Genomic DNA, 17,175 nt, shown 5'->3' with positions numbered 1-17,175 from the left:
TAACAATAAAAAAATAGCAGTTTAGGATTATCTCTCAGCAGGTGTAGGGTACAGAATTTATCTCCGGTCAACGGAGCTACATTTCAATTTACATACGACGAGCATCTGGGGGTAAAAGCGATTCATCTGAGAAGCATCCACTCCTGCCCCCACTGAAACCACAAAGCGGTTGCTACTATATCCTTAAGGGTCTTACGCGTAGATAACGAAAAGGGAAAACAAATACCACATTGTCCTGTCCTTTTCCAGAATCGAGCTGAAGAAATTTCAATTTCTGTAACGTTGCCCTCATATCATCAGCCTCCTTGTGGGAAGAGGCTGTTGGGAGAACCACAGCAGTTAAAGATAAGAAACTTATCCCCTTCCTACCCTCTTCTTGGGGTTTATTAACCCATCAAGGGTATTTTGGGCAACGATGCGGACTCTCCTAATTTTATACATTTTTGGCCAAGTCATACCATCTTTCAATTACAGCAAAAGCCACAAAATGGCAAAATCTTTAAAATCAAAATTCAAACACTGTCTCTACCAAGCAAAAAACCCCCTTTCCCCATGATTCAGTTCGCTTTCCTTTCAGAAGTTCACAGCTCCTGGTTTCATTACAAACAACGTTCCAGTTATTTTAAGTCAATTCCATTTCGACTCCTGAAAACGCACAGGAAAACATTTGTGAAATATAAAACTCAACAGAGAGACTTTTAAAACACAGCACCAGGGTTTGTCCTTACAGCTCTTTTGTGGTTTTGATAGAGCTGTGTCGCTTCAAAGGGCTCGCGATGTATCACTGTGAGACGCCGCGGCACATTTCGGCCACATGTGCTGACTGCACTTCCGCTCCTCGGCCAGAAACACCAAAAACCTTCGCACGCCCGTATCCCACCAGAACGGATCCACACAGATCGGACACATCCCCATCTTATCCCTGAGAACGCCAGATGGCTGGGTCATTTCACATGAGACTTCTGGAGCAGGTAAAATTAGGGAAATCTGTACATATTTTCAGGAATAAAGCCCAAAGTATTATTTAACGTGTGGTACACTACTGAAATAACTAACTAACTAACTAAATAAATAGATAAAAGTTACAATAAAATAATCATGGGCTGATTCTGCCATTTCCTCCCTCCTGGGTATTCCCAGTACCAACAGGGAATTCTATCATTCCAGGAGAAAAAGTCTTCACTCAATCTGATGAATTCAGATACTATTGCAACTTGTGAGTCTGAGCTCACAGAATCACAGAACAATATGGGTTTGGAAGGGACCTCTGGAGATCATCTCCTCCAACCCCCTGCCACAGCAGGGGCACCCACAGCAGGTCCCACAGGAACGTGTCCAGGTGGGTTCTGAATGTCTCCAGAGAAGGAGACTCCACCACCTCTCTGGGCAGCCTCTTCCAGGGCTCGGCCACCCTCACAGCAAAGAAGTTCCTCCTCATGGTGAGATGGAACTTCCCATGTTCCAGTTTGTGCCCGTTCCCTCTTGTCCTGTCACTGGGCACCACTGAAAAAAGACTGGCCCCATCCTCCTGACACCCACCCTTGAAGTATTTATAGGTGTTGATGAGATCCCCCCTCAGTCTTCTCTTCTCCAGACTAAAAAGACCCAAGTCCCTCAGGCCTTCCTCATCAGAGAGATGCTCCAGTCCCTTGGTCATCTTTGTAGCCCTCTGCTGTCCCCTCTCCAGCAGTTCCCTGTCCTTCTGGAACTGGGGAGCCCAGAACTGAACGCAGTGCTCCAGATGGGGCCTCCCCAGGGCAGAGCAGAGGGGCAGGATGACCTCCCTCCACCTGCTGGTCACACTCTTCCTGATGCCCCCCAGGATGCCATTGGCCTTCTTGGCCACAGGGGCCCATTGCTGCCTCATGGTCATCCTGTTGTCCACCAGGACTCCCAGGCCTTTTTTCTCAGAGCTGCTCTCCAGCAGGTCAGCTCCTAACCTGTCCTGGTGCAGGGGGTTATCCCTCCCCAGGTGCAAGTGAATAAGTGAACCTCAGCAGTGAGCCGAGCCGGGATATTTTACCCCAGGACGTAATAAACTCTCAAGTCTCCTGTTGGTTTCAATCATAATTTCTGAGTAGAATATAGGCTTTAATTCACTTTCCACCTTTGTTTCTAACATGCCAAAAGCTGTACTATACAAATATACAAACAAAATATACGTATACAACAGCTTAAAAAAGTAAGAATCAAGTATTACATTCTCTCATTGTAGATCCTTAATGTCATCCCCAAACACGTGGGTTTATTTCACTCCCAACCCAGCTGGGCCTGTGCATCTGTGGATGTATAAAACTCACTGAGGGTTATGCGGGTAAGGAAAAGTTGTCACATACTAGTTTTTATGTGGCTTGTTGGAAGGGCACAGTCTCAACTTGCCTGAAGGAGGTTCAGGTTGGATATTAGGAGAAATTTTTACACTGAAAGGGTTATGAAGCCTTGGAATGGGCTGCCCAGGGAAGTGGCTGAGGCACCATCCCTGGAGGGATTCAAAAGCCGGGCAGACGTGGTGCTGAGAGACATGGGTTAGTGATGGGTTTTATCAGAGTTAGGTTGATGGTTGGACTTGATGATCTTAAAGGTCCCTTCCAACCCAGACAATTCTATGATTCTATGAAGGTGTTTATCCTGAGCCCTTGACAGTTTGTATTCTGTATCTTCAACAAGAAACATTCCTATAAATCAGAAACCTATGTTTTGTTTGTTTGAGGTTCCTGGGAACTTTTCTGACTTCCAATTCTCGCTTGCATAGGGATAGTCTATTAAAACACACAAACTGAAATCCGGGGAGAAAAAAAAGACTTAATTTTAAAGAAAAACTTGAAGCCTGCCTTCTGCAGTACACCACCTACCTGCAGAGCTCCCACTTAAAACCTCCTCCCAGTACAAAGGAAGCCTTTGCACACCAGTAACGCATGCACTCTGAGGTTTGTCATCCCTGGCACAGACCCAGTTCATTAGGGAGTTAATAACATAAATGTAAAGAATATTCTGAAGTCCCACAAGTTTCTGGAAAAGAAGCTTTGGTCCTTATCCAGGTACAAGCAAATTATATCAATCTCGCACCATGACTGAGAGATGGTGTTTTCACATCTATCTATTCTATATCTATTTTCACATCTATTCTGCTGAGGGGAACTGAGACACCCCAGAACATCAGCTCATGCCAAACATTAACCCCAGTTAAGCACGTCTTGTTTTGTGAATTTTAATCCCTAAGAATAAACTCCAGGAACACAAGTATTTCAGTTCTAGAGACCTTTACTTACTGTTGTTCTCATGCTGGCTCACTGCAGAGTAAAATATCAACTCATTACGATACTTTTACGGGCATTTATTGCCCAAAAGAAGCCCACGAGGAGAATCCAAACAGAACTTCAAACAAACAATTTGGAAGAAAAAAAAAAAGATAAGTAGGAATGACAGTACTGAAATTCTTATCAAAAGCCCACCGGGGTCTTTTAGTTGATATCAACCAGTCTTAGATGAAGCCTTCAGCATCTCTAAGATAAGGTGAGGAATTCCCCCACTGGTGGAAAGGAGCAGTAGGAGAGGTAGAAACTGTCCCAGTTTCTCCAGGATCTTACATTTGCTCCGGACAGCCACTAAGTGGCACTTAAACACCTCCTCTTAAAACCTGGTGAAGCTGCTATTTCAGGAGTGTCTCCTCACTGCCGGGCTGCAGGTCAAATTGAAGCAGCCCCTGATGTCTTGACTTCTCAAAATGCCTCGGAGTTCAGCCTCAATTAGAGATCTCCGCGGGGACCAAGCTATTTGTACTTGCAAATGCACATTAAAACGGGGGTTTAATAGTCAGCAGAGAATCACAGTGATGAATGGAGCTTTGCTGTTCTTAAGACTTTAACACATTATTGCCTTCTAGACATATGCCATACTTCCATTTGCATTTTTAATCAAAGAAACCCAATTTTCTTACTAGTGGTGTTGAATCAACTATGTTAATCATCCCGAATATGTTAGTGCATTAGAGATATAATTGTTCTTTTTATCTGGTTCTAAAGGTGCTTCCGTTTCATTAAAAAAAAAAAAATCTTTCTAAATGATTTAACTACAGAAATTGGAAACCATTTTTTCCTACATGAACAACACAACTATCATTGGATGAAATCTGAAGATAAAACCAAGCAGAATAATATATTGGGGATTTCAGGTGCTAAGCAAGCAAGTACCTACAGCCATCATCAATGTCATTACTGCAAGTGTTTCTGTTGTCTTCAACGGAACTACTCTGAACACAAAGTGCATCCAGGTTTTCCGCATCAAAGACTCAGAAGTAGGTTTTATGCCCAATTTGATTTTTAGACTCATAAAGAAACATCTCCATTTCAGTTCGCCACGGGTTTAGATGTAAAATGCACCACCAGGTATGAGCTGCAAACTCTGCTTGAAATCTCAAATCTCAAATTCAAAGACTTGGGAATTTTATCTTTTATTCTCTCTTCCCGTGAAAGTTCTTCACATTATGATTAGAAGCACCGCATACAAGCAAAAAGCTACTCAGCACATCATGATTACTAAGAATACAATTTTTAAGCACATTCTGCATCTGCAAAACTAGTTTTGTGGGTTCTTTTTAAGGCTGAAACAAGAAGTTTGCAAACGAAAAGCATTCAATCAGTTATGTTGAAGGATCAAACTTAACCCGATGCACGAGGAATGACGCGCAGCGATGCTGGTTTTGTGGCCAGCGATAGATCTCAATTACTGGCACCCTGGGAAAAGTGGGGGGGGAGGGTGGGAAAGAGAGGAGAAGTCCCCCATCACCCAGCAGTTTCATACAAAGGACAACCCAAGTATAAACTGGCATTATCCACTCAATCCTTCTATCAGATCCTCCACGATCAACCTTTAGGGCAGACACCCATATCCGTTTAAGCCTCTATTTGTCCAGTCACACAAATCATTCTTTAGGAAAATATTTCCCACAGCCCTTCCCATAACTTGATGTCCACAGAGAGGGTAAAAAAACAGAAATGCAGAACAACTGTGTCTACACCGGGCAAGGGAAAGCACTAGTTTTACGACAGTGATTTGTTAACATTATTCACTTTGACATCTAACAGGATGGGAGATTGTGCAGCTAAAGTAAATACAGAGTTTGTATGTGCTTTGCTTTTCTGCTCCACTACAGCCAAAGAGCCCGCATCGGGTGACCTTGAGGGCAGAGCGTAAACGTCAGCCCGATGCAGGCAAAACTCAAACTGAAAAGCCAACTGCGTGGAAAAATAAGGAGCTATTCCAGGAAGGTGATTTACTCATCATAATTTATGAATTGGCATCTTCGTATTTTAATGTGGATGGCTTGAATTTGTCCATTAGGGCATTTTAGAATCTGAAAAAATGAAAATACAATTGCCTGAACATGAATGCCCACGTTTAAGTAGCTCCAAGTGAGCTAGAGCCCACGCTTTTCAGAGAAACTTGTGAAGCAGATAAAATAGAAAGGCTTTGTCTTTACTAGTCTCGAAGAAAGAGCGCAGTCCTACAATCTCATCTGTGCCAGAACCACTCTTGAGTCTGGCTGGAGAGATTGTACGAACCTACATGACAGATAAACCTCTATTTATTCATATATTTAAAAAAAAAAAAAAAAAGGTTATGAAGCATTGGAACAAGCTGCCCAGGGAAGTGGTTGAGGCACCATCCCTGGAGGGATTCAAAAGCCGGGTTGACATAGAGCCGACAGACATGGGTTAGTGATGGTTTTTATCAGAGTTAGGTTGATGGTTGGACTAGATGATCTTAAAGGCCCCTTCCAACCCAGACAATTCCATGATTCTATGTTTAAAAACAGATTGTACACACTTTGAATGTTCTCTTTCACTGACTAAATTATACTGTCATCAATATGTTATTGTACTGTGTGCCATGAAAACTTAAGACTTAGGTAAAACTGATTTTATAAAAACTGTTCTTTTTCAAAGCAAGCTTTTTTTGCCCCTCTAAAATATACTTTCTGGTTTTCAATTGCATACAGCCATCACTGCACCATGCACTCACAAAAATAATTTAAAAACATCACCACTGTGCATACTTTATATTCTTTAAGATCATTAATTAATTAAATGAAAAATAAAAACCCATTTACTGAACCTAGATTAGACTTTCTGACTCGTGTTTGGAGACCAGTAAGGCAGCATCCCTCCAAATGTCCTCTATTCTTAAATTCACTTCAAGCAACAGCAGTGGGTAACTGCAGGAAATACACTGGAATTCCTTTATAATTAATTATTCCTCTTAGTAGTATCATACATTCAGCTTCAATGTTGCTATAAATCAGTATTTTCTGAGCTCTCAATTCCGTACATGCAACCCGAGTTTCTAGACTCATCCTCTTTCTCACTCAGAACTTTTCCACAGGCACGACTCATACTTTTTGGTTTTATTTGCCCAGCATTTCCCGCTGGCTGTGAGTTGGTTTGAAACTTTAAGTCTGACCAGGCTCCAAGGCAACGAGGAGACCCATTCCCTTAATTTGTGCACAATGGAGAAAGCTGATTTTACTACGCTACAGCAAGGAGAGCTGAATAACTTTGCTGTCACCTATTTTTGTTATTGTTACCGTTTGTGAAGCTGGGAAATTTAACATGTTTATCCCCACTAAGTTATCTTCAAGCTTTCCAGTCAAATCTGAAGACTACAGCATCACCAAACTCTTGCAAAGTTTAGGAAGTCGGTCACAGAGAGTTAACTTATTTCTTGGTGAGGGTATTGGTCAGCAAAGCAGAAAGAAATTATTCCAGCTGAGAAAATGCAATCAAATGAAGCACAGGACGAGTACCAGAAAGTGCCAGGGTGAGGGTGAAGCCACAAAAATGAAGAAATTGCCACATGACACTGTTTCACAACAAATTCAACCCCTCAGAGGCAGATTCACCAGTAAGTTTAAGACAATTCAGTGTAAATCATGGAAATGTACTGCAACCATGGGAGTGCAAGGCCACCAAAAGCTGGATTTGGGCAAGGTTAAGACATTAAGAGTGAGCTTCTTTTTGGAGTGACATTAAGGAATCTCTTCTCTACGTGAGGAGGAATTTTCTGAAGGAAAATCTACTGTAACTCTGGAGGATGCTTGGATATTATGGCTCCTTCACTGGACTTCAGAGGCCACAAGCATCAGGCCTTATAAGAGAAAAGGAATGGTCAGCAGCCAGATGAGAAGCCATCACAAATCCACTAATTATGTTTTAGCCTCGGTTCCACTGTTTTGTATTTCTGCTACAATCCCCAACAGAAAAAGTGAAGGAAAAATAAATAACCTTGGCGTGAACTCTGGCTCTAAAACAAAGTGCCCATGACAGCACAAGTAACACCCAGCTACTTTCAGCTGAAAAATATTTACTATTTAAGTTGAAAAATACCCTAACAATGTGATCTGATACAGAACACTATACCGTTGAAGTCACAGTAAGAGTTCTTATTAGTCATTCTGTAGCAAAAATTTCTGTATGATTTAGGAGATTGAAGAAATCACAAGAAAATATAATTTTTCAGGTGGCTGCCGCTCTTTTTACAAACCATGTGATTAGTTTCATCTCCCTTGGTAAGACATTATCTCTGGCTTTAAGTCAACAAACGGCACTAGTATTGCACAAATTACTTCCTCTGTGTGGCAACTGTGTGTGAGGTGGAGGGAAATCACACAGTATTTCTTATAAAATGAGGGTAAAATGAGTACCTGTCTGAGCCAGGATGTCAGAAAGTCACTCTAGGGTCTGACCAGAGCCCCACGAAAGCTTGGGATAACACTGCTGGGGACGGGGGCATTGGCCACTAAAGAAGAGTTCACATACATGAATAATTTGAACAGATCACTGGCAAGAGCTTCTTTTTTTAACATTAATTTCCCCAGTTAACATTTGGGAGACAGGAGAGACTTCCTCAACCAAAAAGCAGTACCAGCTACACAAATTCCATAAAGAAAAAAACAAACCCACAAAGGTGCATATGAATAGGAGGCAGAAAACCTAAGCTCTCAGTTGTGCTGAAATAAGTCCAGTCACCTCATTTTGTTTCAGTGTTTTATGCTTTTTGCAAAAGAAGCACCATCTTTTAATCTCCCCATACTCATCAAGCAGTAAAATACAGTCAAAAAAAGATCACCTCTATCTTTAAAATTATCTTGCCTGAATTCTGTCAAGAAAGGGAAATGGTGTTATTAAAAATAAGACACTGAGTGAGGCCGTATCTTCGCATCTAACGTAAAAACAAGTTGTGTAAGGAGCTTCAGTCACGAAGCTAAGCCTCACAACAACTGCTCCGGAGCTCACTGGGCCTCTGCCGGTCCTTTTATAGATGAATAATGTGGAGTTCACCCACAGCATCAGCTCTGTGCAGCCTCCCGGAGCCAAGTGTTGATTATCTGAAACCAGCTTCTCCAGCACATAATCAGATCCCAAACAGCATGTAAGAGAGAACATTGCATTCCAGGTAATACGGCATGATCTACTTAAGCACATAAGCTATTGTAACTCCTAAAAGTAGGTGAAGGTTGTTCAAGAACGTAGTAACTGTTAAAGCAATTGATGGACCAAAAGGACAGAGCGCTGTTGGGTTACAACAGCTCAATGACAGGGCAAGTGCTACATTTTAAAAAGTTTAAAAAGTTCCTGGGCCAAAAGCTGCCCCTGATTTATGAGAACTGCAGACTACAGATTCCGAAGAAGCAAGCAGACTCGTGCATGTCTTATGCAGCTGTGATCCTGCTTAAATCAGGAGCAATATTTCTCTATAAAATAGGGAAGAACAGCTCTATCCAGCGTGTTGCCATTAGAGCATTAACAACTCTGGTAAACACAAGCATTTATTACATGCTGTTATGACAACTTGTGTCCAGACTCTTGGGAAGAAAGAAAAAAAACAACTAAGCTAAACCCTTTCAAAATCTAAACCAAAGTTTTTACATTTCCTCATACTCCAGTTCTGCACCGATCATTGATAACGTCACAGAAATGTTTCTCCGAGATCAGATCAAGTTTCCAGGCTCTCCCTCAAATCCTCCAAACCTCCAGTTCACATCACAGAAAGAAAAAAGGAGAAACTTTCAAACATTCTGAGCATCTGCTTTACTAATCAAAGGTGACAGTGCTGTCTATGGACTTCTACTCTGCGTACAGGAATTTATTTTACCCTGGGACCAGGAAGAACGGGTGGATGAGGCACTTACAGACAGCCAGAAGACCGTGGCCCTGATGCGTGACTTCAACCATCCCAGTATCCGCTGGAAGAGCAACGCGCCAGGGTATAATCAATTCAGCGCGTTCCTGGAAAGCATTGATGACAACTTGCTAACCCAAGCGACAAAGGAAGCGGTGAGGAGAGGGGCTCTGCTGGACCTCATACTTACCAACATCTGACAGATCTGCTTAGAAAGGGAAATCTAATCCATAGGAGCAGCTCTCCCTGAGCGGCGTAAACCTGTCCTTTTAGTACTAAGTGGAGAGAAATAATCTCTATGTGCACATGCTTGTTCTTAAGTAACGTGCCAAGGAACAGTTTGCCAGGAAAGCTTCTTCCTTTCTTCCCTGCTTACTGCTATTCCAGCAGGGAAAGTGAACTCTCTACTCCATGATGATGCCATGGAAATAATTATACAAGATCCTGCAGAGCGAAGACAAAGGCCACAATAGGGCACTGCTTTTGCTTTCCCTTCTAAAGAGAAGCAGAACAAAGAATTCCTTGCAAAGAATCCTGACATTATTTAGTATTAATTACCCGTTTACTGATTTTTTTTCTCTAAAGTGGGTATGTTGGTCATGGAGCAACAATGAACCCAACAGCTCCGTATTCATATCCAGGAAAAACTGCCTGCATTGCCAAACCCCCAGCAATTCTAGATTTTAGCTAAACTTTACCCAGCAAAAAAATCATCTCCCATTAACAAAATGCTTTCGCATTAAACAGTAAAATAATCCCTAACTAATCAAGTATATGTTCTCGCTTAATTTGTATATATGAAGGAGTACAGCTACAGTTAACGGAGTGCAGTCTATCTGCAATGCTGATGCTAAAGGCCTAAACGTTCCTGGGTTTCTGCACTTTCCGCCCCCTCCAGTGCTATTCCCTCTGCACGAAATTCACTTCTTCCTTCTCCTGCTTAGTCTTCTACTCACCTGCTTTCGCCTTAACATACTAATCTTCCTAGTCTACTTCTCCCACAGATATCCTTCTGCCCTATTTTATTCTACTTATCCTAAGGTGGGGATATAGTCAGAATTTATTTGCAAAGCCACAAAGTACATTTTGCTTCAAATCCTCAGTCGGACCTGACCTAATCTGAGAACTGTTGAATATAGCCTTATTACGGATTTACCTATGCAGATACAAAGAACTTGGGCTCTTGCAGTTTACAATATTACTGTAACTAGTAACCATGGGTGGATTTCTTTCAAATAAAAATAGATGAAGGGCAATTATCACAAAAGTCTGAATGTCCAAGAGGTGTGTAAAGAGGCGTTATGAACACATAAACTCTGTGACTAAACCTATCTGGACTCCTGTGCCTCTTCTACAGAGCTGAAGCAAATAGAAGAACAAGTCCTCAGGAGCAAGAGTGCCACCAGAGGAGTCTGCTGGGTCACACAGGCTGCAAAGGTCCAGGTCAACTAACCTGATCTTCTATGACAAGGTGACCTGCCCGGTGGACGAAGGAAAGGCTGTGGATGTTGCCTGCCTAGACAGTAAAGCCTTTAACATCATTTCCCACAGCATTCTCATGGAAAAACTGGCTGCCCATGGCTTGGATGGGAGTAGTCTTTGCTGGGTGGAAAACTCGCTGGAGGATGGCCTCCATTCTCTGCTCTGGGCTGGAAAACTGGCCCAAAGACTCACAGCGAACAGAGCTAAAGAAGAAGAGCTTAACCGTTTGATCCCTCAGCTTTTATACTGAGCATGGCAGATGGGATGGAACACCCTATTGGTCAGTTTGGGGGCACCTGTCCTGTCCTCTCCTCCCCACAGGTGTGACCCCTCCATGGGACAAACAAGGAAGCCAGCTGGCCCTGATTGCCACCAACAAACATAAGCAAGAGCCTCTCTCCACACCCCTTCCTGGCATTTACTATAAAAATGGGTCCTATCACTCTGGGAACAAACAGTTTTCCACAGAACATGATGTCAACTTCAGAGAGTGAGAAGAGGCTTAGCCAAGAAGCAAAGCCACTGAACAGAAAGTTGGCTCTCCTCCATCCCAAACCAGAACAGTGACTGGAAAACTGCCTGGCAGAAAAAGACCTAGGGGTGTTGCTCGACTGTCAGCTGAACAGGAGCCAGCAAGAAGGCCAACAGCATCCTGGCCTGTGTCAGGAATAGTGTGGGGAGTAGGACTTGAGAGGTGATTGTCCCCCTGTACTCAGCACTGGTAAAGCCCCACCCTGAATGCTGTGTCCAGTTTTGGGCCCCTCACCACAAAAAAGCCATCGAGGGGCTGGAGCGGGTCCAGAGAAGGGCAACGGAGCTGGTGAGGGGTCTGGAGCACAAGTCTTGTGAGGAGCGGCTGAGGGAGCTGGGGGTGTTCAGCCTGGAGAAAAGGAGGCTGAGGGGAGACCTTCTCGCTCTCTCCAACTCCCTGAAAGGAGGGTGTAGCCGGGGGGGGTGTGTGTGTCAGTCTCTTCTCCCAAGGAACAGGCAATGGGAGAAGAGGAAATGGCCTCAAGTTGCACCAGGGGAGGTTCAGATTGGATATTAGGAAAAAATTCCTCACCGGAAGGGTTGTCAAGCCTTGGACCAGGCTGCCCTGGGAAGTGGTGGAGTCACCATCCCTGGAGGTATTTAAAAGTTGTGTAGATGTGGTGCTGAGGGACATGGGTTAGTGATGGTAAACTTGGCAGTGCTGGGTTAACGGTTGTACCTGGTGATCTCAAAGGTCTTTTCCAACCTACATGATTCTAGGATTCTATAATTAATTTCTTCTATAGTGGAACATCAGCTGCAGCAGCACAGTGCTAAATTCCTCACCCCAACTCACTCCCTTTTAACAAACAGCTCCCTCAGTCTGTACCAAAGGGATACAGAACACCCCTATGTTTTCCAGCTGGGTATCTGCAAAACAGTAACAGTTTGCTCCTTTGATAAATACACAAACACCACATAGCCACAAGGCATTGTATGACAATACCCAGGGCAGAGTAACACCACCCTATAAAGCATAGAGGACTTACTGAAAAGGTAGATTAATCAGCAATCACCCTGAATTTCATTAAAACAGGCAGGGCTTCACTTTAGAAGACAAGAACACTTGGCATTTCCATTATATTTTTGTTACAACATAGGCCCACAAATGCTGATTAGATGTCTACCTCCTAATTAGGAGCTTGCAAAAAAGTCAGGAGAAACAACCCTTGCAATCAAAAGCAAGTGAAGAGACAAGAATTCCATTTCTTTTTGAGGTGGAGGATAGTTTTTGAAAGGGAAGACAGCTGTGTGAATCTGGGACTAAGGAGCTAAAATAGGCATTCAGAAATTCTGGGCATTGTCCACAAAACCAAGTAGACGCAGCCGCAAATTTAACCCGAGACTTATTTTGTTCTCTTTCATTTCAAACAAGCGTAGGAATTTAATCAAACATGAGGAAAAAGTACTTCAGTCTTTTTGTTGCAAAAGAAAAGGTACTGGAGGTGATCAGTGTTGCATCCTAACCACAATCCTGTAAAATCACAAGCCACACCGGTAAGTACATGAGCAAACCGAGAACTGCATTTACCAGCTTCTATTCAATGCCAAGTCCTGAAACACCTACTCCTTATTTCTGTTCCTTGACAAATATAAATTTCTACATTTTAACTTGACAGGATTTCTCACTTGAATGCTTATGATTTACAATGTATTTGCCTTCTAATTTACCAGAACTGGCTTTTTATCTGGGGGGGGATTTAACTAAAGCTGTTTCCATATGTTTTGAGCTCTAAGCTCGAGACTGCAGGTTTGGAACTGTACAATGTTTTGCTATTGGGCAGGTTGGCATAAATCCCACGTGCGGTGGATATTCAATAATAACTCCAAGGTGCTTCTGTGGGACACCTCCCATGAGTCAAGTAAGCAGCTTGTAGCAAAATGCTGTTTTCCAACATTGTAACTAGAGTCTACGCTCAAGAGGTGAAAGATACGTCACTGCTTTGTCCCCAGTAGATCACAATAGGTTTATTCCAAAAAACTACTCATTCACGAGAGTTATTGTCTCACATTACTCTCAAAAAAATAGAAGAGATGCCTATTTTTAATGCTTCCACCTTTTCAGCAAGGACACAACTTGCTGCTGGGAAACGCAGAGTGAGCCAGATCCCACCCACAGCGTGAGATGCCCACAGTTCCTGCCCCACGCCAGGCAGCAGCAGGCCCGCGTGTCACCGAGTCGCAGCACCGCTGCCGTCACCTCTCTCCCTTCCTCCAAAATCACGTGTCAGGCTCTGGGGATTACTCGAGAAAACAGAAATTTGAGAGGTCTGGCTACAGGATTAGATAAAGTTCACAGTGACTCAAAGGTGAAATCCTAGCCCTGGTGACATCAACAGAAAAACTCCCACTGACTTGAGGGCCAAGATTTCACCCCATATCCCAAACTAAAGTGTTTTTTAAGCTGACGAAATTCAGGCTCTGATCCTGTAGGAGATTTACACACCTTTCACTTCACATACTGAGCAGTTCAAATTCAACTCAACCATTAACATCAAGTGTAGTGAGATCCAATCTCGTAAATACAAACTTAAGATGTTACGCTGCAGTGAAAACTTTCAAACACCACAAAAGCAACTCCATTTTGAAAGGAGAAGCATCAACTCTTCTACATTTACATCACACCCCATAAAACGCATGATAGTAGAAGAATAAATTCTGCTGGATGATTCTGAGGGTTCCTTGCTTTGTGGTTGGTTTTTGTTTTTCTTTTTACTTACTTTTGTCTGATCATCAGCTTTAAATACGTAGCAGATACTTCGCTGATTTGCTGCTCCATCCTTTATCAGGCAAGCAAAGTAGCTTGGATCATGGCTGTTGTGAATGAGTTTGTGGACATGCTGCGGCTTGTATTCAAACAAACTGGAACAAATCAAAGGATCCCACTGCTGGATTTTCCCCGTGTCTGGTTCACATCGCAAACTGGCTGGTGAAACGTAAAGTCGGATTTGGCTGACGCTGGGTTCTTCTTTGGAAGACTTTGTACTGAGCGTCCGGATCTCTGCCACAATCCAAGGCAGCATTGACATGGTGGTCAGGGAATGCACTGGCAGAGAACCAACCAGCTGGAGACTGAAACTTGCTGAGAAATCACTTGGCATTTGATACTTTTTAACTTTGAATGTTATCGGCTCCATTTTACAGTCCTTTAGGGAACCTGGGCTAATTCACCAATATTTCAGTTCCATGGAATGATGATATCTGGACGGTTCCTTTGATTAAGGAACAGAAGAGTTCTGAAAGGAAAAGAAAGAGTTATGTAGGTGCTGGAACCCTACTAAAAACAAACTGTGAGTAACACAAATATTTAATACCTTAACATCAGAAGAGACACACTGATCATCTACCATGACCTACCGAGCACGTTTTGCCTACATTGGGCCTTACTATTTCAGGTCCAACAAACCTCAACAGGTCCAACAGGTTTTTTCCAGCAATTTTTCCAAATTGCTTGGAAAAAGGTCACTCCTCATTTAAAAGTTGCTTTACAACCATTGCTAAACCGTCTAACGAGTAACTAAACTCAAAAATGGCACATTCTCTCTGGCTCGTGGATTGCACTGGCCTATTTCAATGGTGTTATCACAGAAAGAACTTCTGACCTTCACAACAATTGAAGTCAGTGCTTGCTGAGACACCTTCACATTTGAAAAAGGAAAAAAAAAAAAAAAAGGTCATCTTTCTTGCTCACAGGTGGATGATTTTGAATTTGGCTACTACAACATGGAGTTGTTTCTTTGAGTATAGTTTGCCAAGTGATCTTGGGCTGTTACCAGCCAGCCTTTTTCATTAAATAACAGCCCAGAAATCGTTGTCACCCAAAAAAGCCGGCAGCAGGCAACTGACTGATGGCCGATAAACCTGTCGGATAGCAGAGAGGAGCAACAATCCTTTTACAGCTTCCCACTGAAAAACAGATGACGATTCACAATTCGTGATTGCATTTGAAGACCTGTCAGCCAGCCAGGATAACTTAATGTTTGCCACATTGATATTGGATCATTTTCCTTTCTTAAAATATCAAATGGAACCAAGTTACGCACAGCCCTATTCTAACCCTGTTATACCCAGCATCTACTACCACTACTGTTGTTACGTATTAGTAGTTTTAGTAAGAAAATCCAGTAATTCCATTTATCTACCAACTTAGTTTTGCAAAATACAGTCTATGAAAACACACAGCTTGGCATTTGTTATACTACCATGTTTTAACTCCTCGTTAATTGAACCTGGTTTCAGCTGTTACATTATTTTGCCCGAGACTGATGAGAAGCTGACAGGCCTATAATTGCCTATGGTTAAATACCACGACACGAGTTCACCCTCAGCCTTCCCAGAGTTTCCCATGAAAAGAGCTATTAAAAACAACATGAGCAGTCCCAGGAACTCCTTACAAAAAACATTTTTTATTACATTTGAATAAGTATTTAATAAATGGCATCTGTTTACTGTGGCAACAGTATTTCTTGTCTTTGTTCATCTACAAAGCTGATCAAAAATAGCAGAATTTTTCTCATGAGTTTTCATTAAACTTTGTCCTTTATTTGTCCTTGTAAAAATAGTTTCAAACTGAGTTTCTAACAGTGCTTCATCTTGTGAAAATGAAGGGAAATTTTAGGATTAAAAAAAAAAGAAAACAAAAAAAATTTCAGGATGGAAATTCACTTTGAACTAAACAAGGATTTTAAATGCAACCAATTTTCACATGTCTGAGTGGGGAAAATGTTTCTGCAGTAACTGGAAGCGTATAAAAACAAGAGAACTGCAGAAACCACGTGTTTGGGTGCGTTTACTTTTATGGAACTTTTGCATCTTTTGACAAACGAACTCAGTGGCAACTTCACCAGTTCCAAGGATGCCAAACTTAGCAAGAGAATCCATTAGTGCAGGTTTTAAAGATACTATTTGAAGAAATCATCAGAAGTAGCATTCTAGATGTGTAGAACTATTTTTTTTAAATGCCTTTTTCTAAACCTCTGTGTGTGTCTGTACCACAGAATCAGAGAATGATGTGGGGTTGGAAGGGACCTCTGGAGATCATCTCCTCCAACCCCCTGCCACAGCAGGTCCACCCACAGCAGGTCCCACAGGAACGTGTCCAGGCGGGTTTGGAATGTCTCCAGAGAAGGAGACTCCACCACCTCTCTGGGCAGCCTCTTCCAGGGCTCTGCCACCCTCACAGCAAAGAAGTTCCTCCTCATGGTGAGATGGAACTTCCCATGTTCCAGTTTGTGCCCGTTCCCTCTTGTCTTGTCACTGGGCACCACTGAAAAAAGACTGGCCCCATCCTCCTGACACCCACCCTTGAAGTATTTATAGGTGTTGATCAGATCCCCCCTCAGCCTTCTCTTCTCCAGACTAAAAAGACCCGTGTGGGAAAAAGGGCCGTGAAAATCCAGAGTTTGCATGCCTATACTACATTCAATTATACTACAACTCCTTTTTAATTATTTTTTGTTTCACAAACAAGCAAGAAAACAACCATCTTTACAATGAACACAAAGGCATCGCATCATATGAGACAGCAGCTTCAGGAAGCGTTTTTCCACCTTATCAACACCGACTGCTAAACACATCATCAGAGTTCTGCATCTGTCAGGAATCAGAACGGTCTCCTCTTCTTTGACAGACTAATACAATTTTTTTTTCTCCTTAACTCCCACAAATAGGAATAAATATCATAGAACAATATACACTATTTTGCACGCTTACTCTAAGGACTCAACAGTATTTGAAAAAAAAAAAAACCACAGCTTGCTACTCTGTCTGGCTTTAATAAACATTGTACTGCTGGAATGTGTTTAATATAAACGCAAAGCTTCTTGGCATTCATCTTTTTACCAAAATAAACACCTTGCGAAGTCAACGGCATAAATACTCCCATATCTGCATTTGTTATTTCTAAAGAAAAACAGTTAATACTAAATCAAAATAGTGAACTACAAGTCGGAATGCTCCTTTTTTTTCCCCCTAATGTTAAGAGGG

General features: G+C 42.3%; 1 protein-coding gene across 1 annotated transcript in view; it reads right to left on the bottom strand.

Moving 5' to 3' along the window:
• Positions 1–17,175, bottom strand: part of TBC1D1 (TBC1 domain family member 1) — a 93,922-nt gene that overhangs the window by 71,116 nt on the left and 5,631 nt on the right. The window contains exon 2 of the mRNA XM_074147324.1: positions 13,911–14,426. Within this exon, the coding sequence (XP_074003425.1) occupies positions 13,911–14,327 (417 nt within the window). The 5' untranslated portion in view covers positions 14,328–14,426. The remainder of the gene's footprint in view (positions 1–13,910; positions 14,427–17,175) is intronic.

The sequence above is a fragment of the Numenius arquata genome, chromosome 5 (genome assembly GCF_964106895.1).
Source record: "Numenius arquata chromosome 5, bNumArq3.hap1.1, whole genome shotgun sequence".
NCBI classification, from domain to species: Eukaryota; Metazoa; Chordata; class Aves; order Charadriiformes; family Scolopacidae; genus Numenius; species Numenius arquata.
This window is presented reverse-complemented; position numbering and strand designations above follow the sequence as displayed.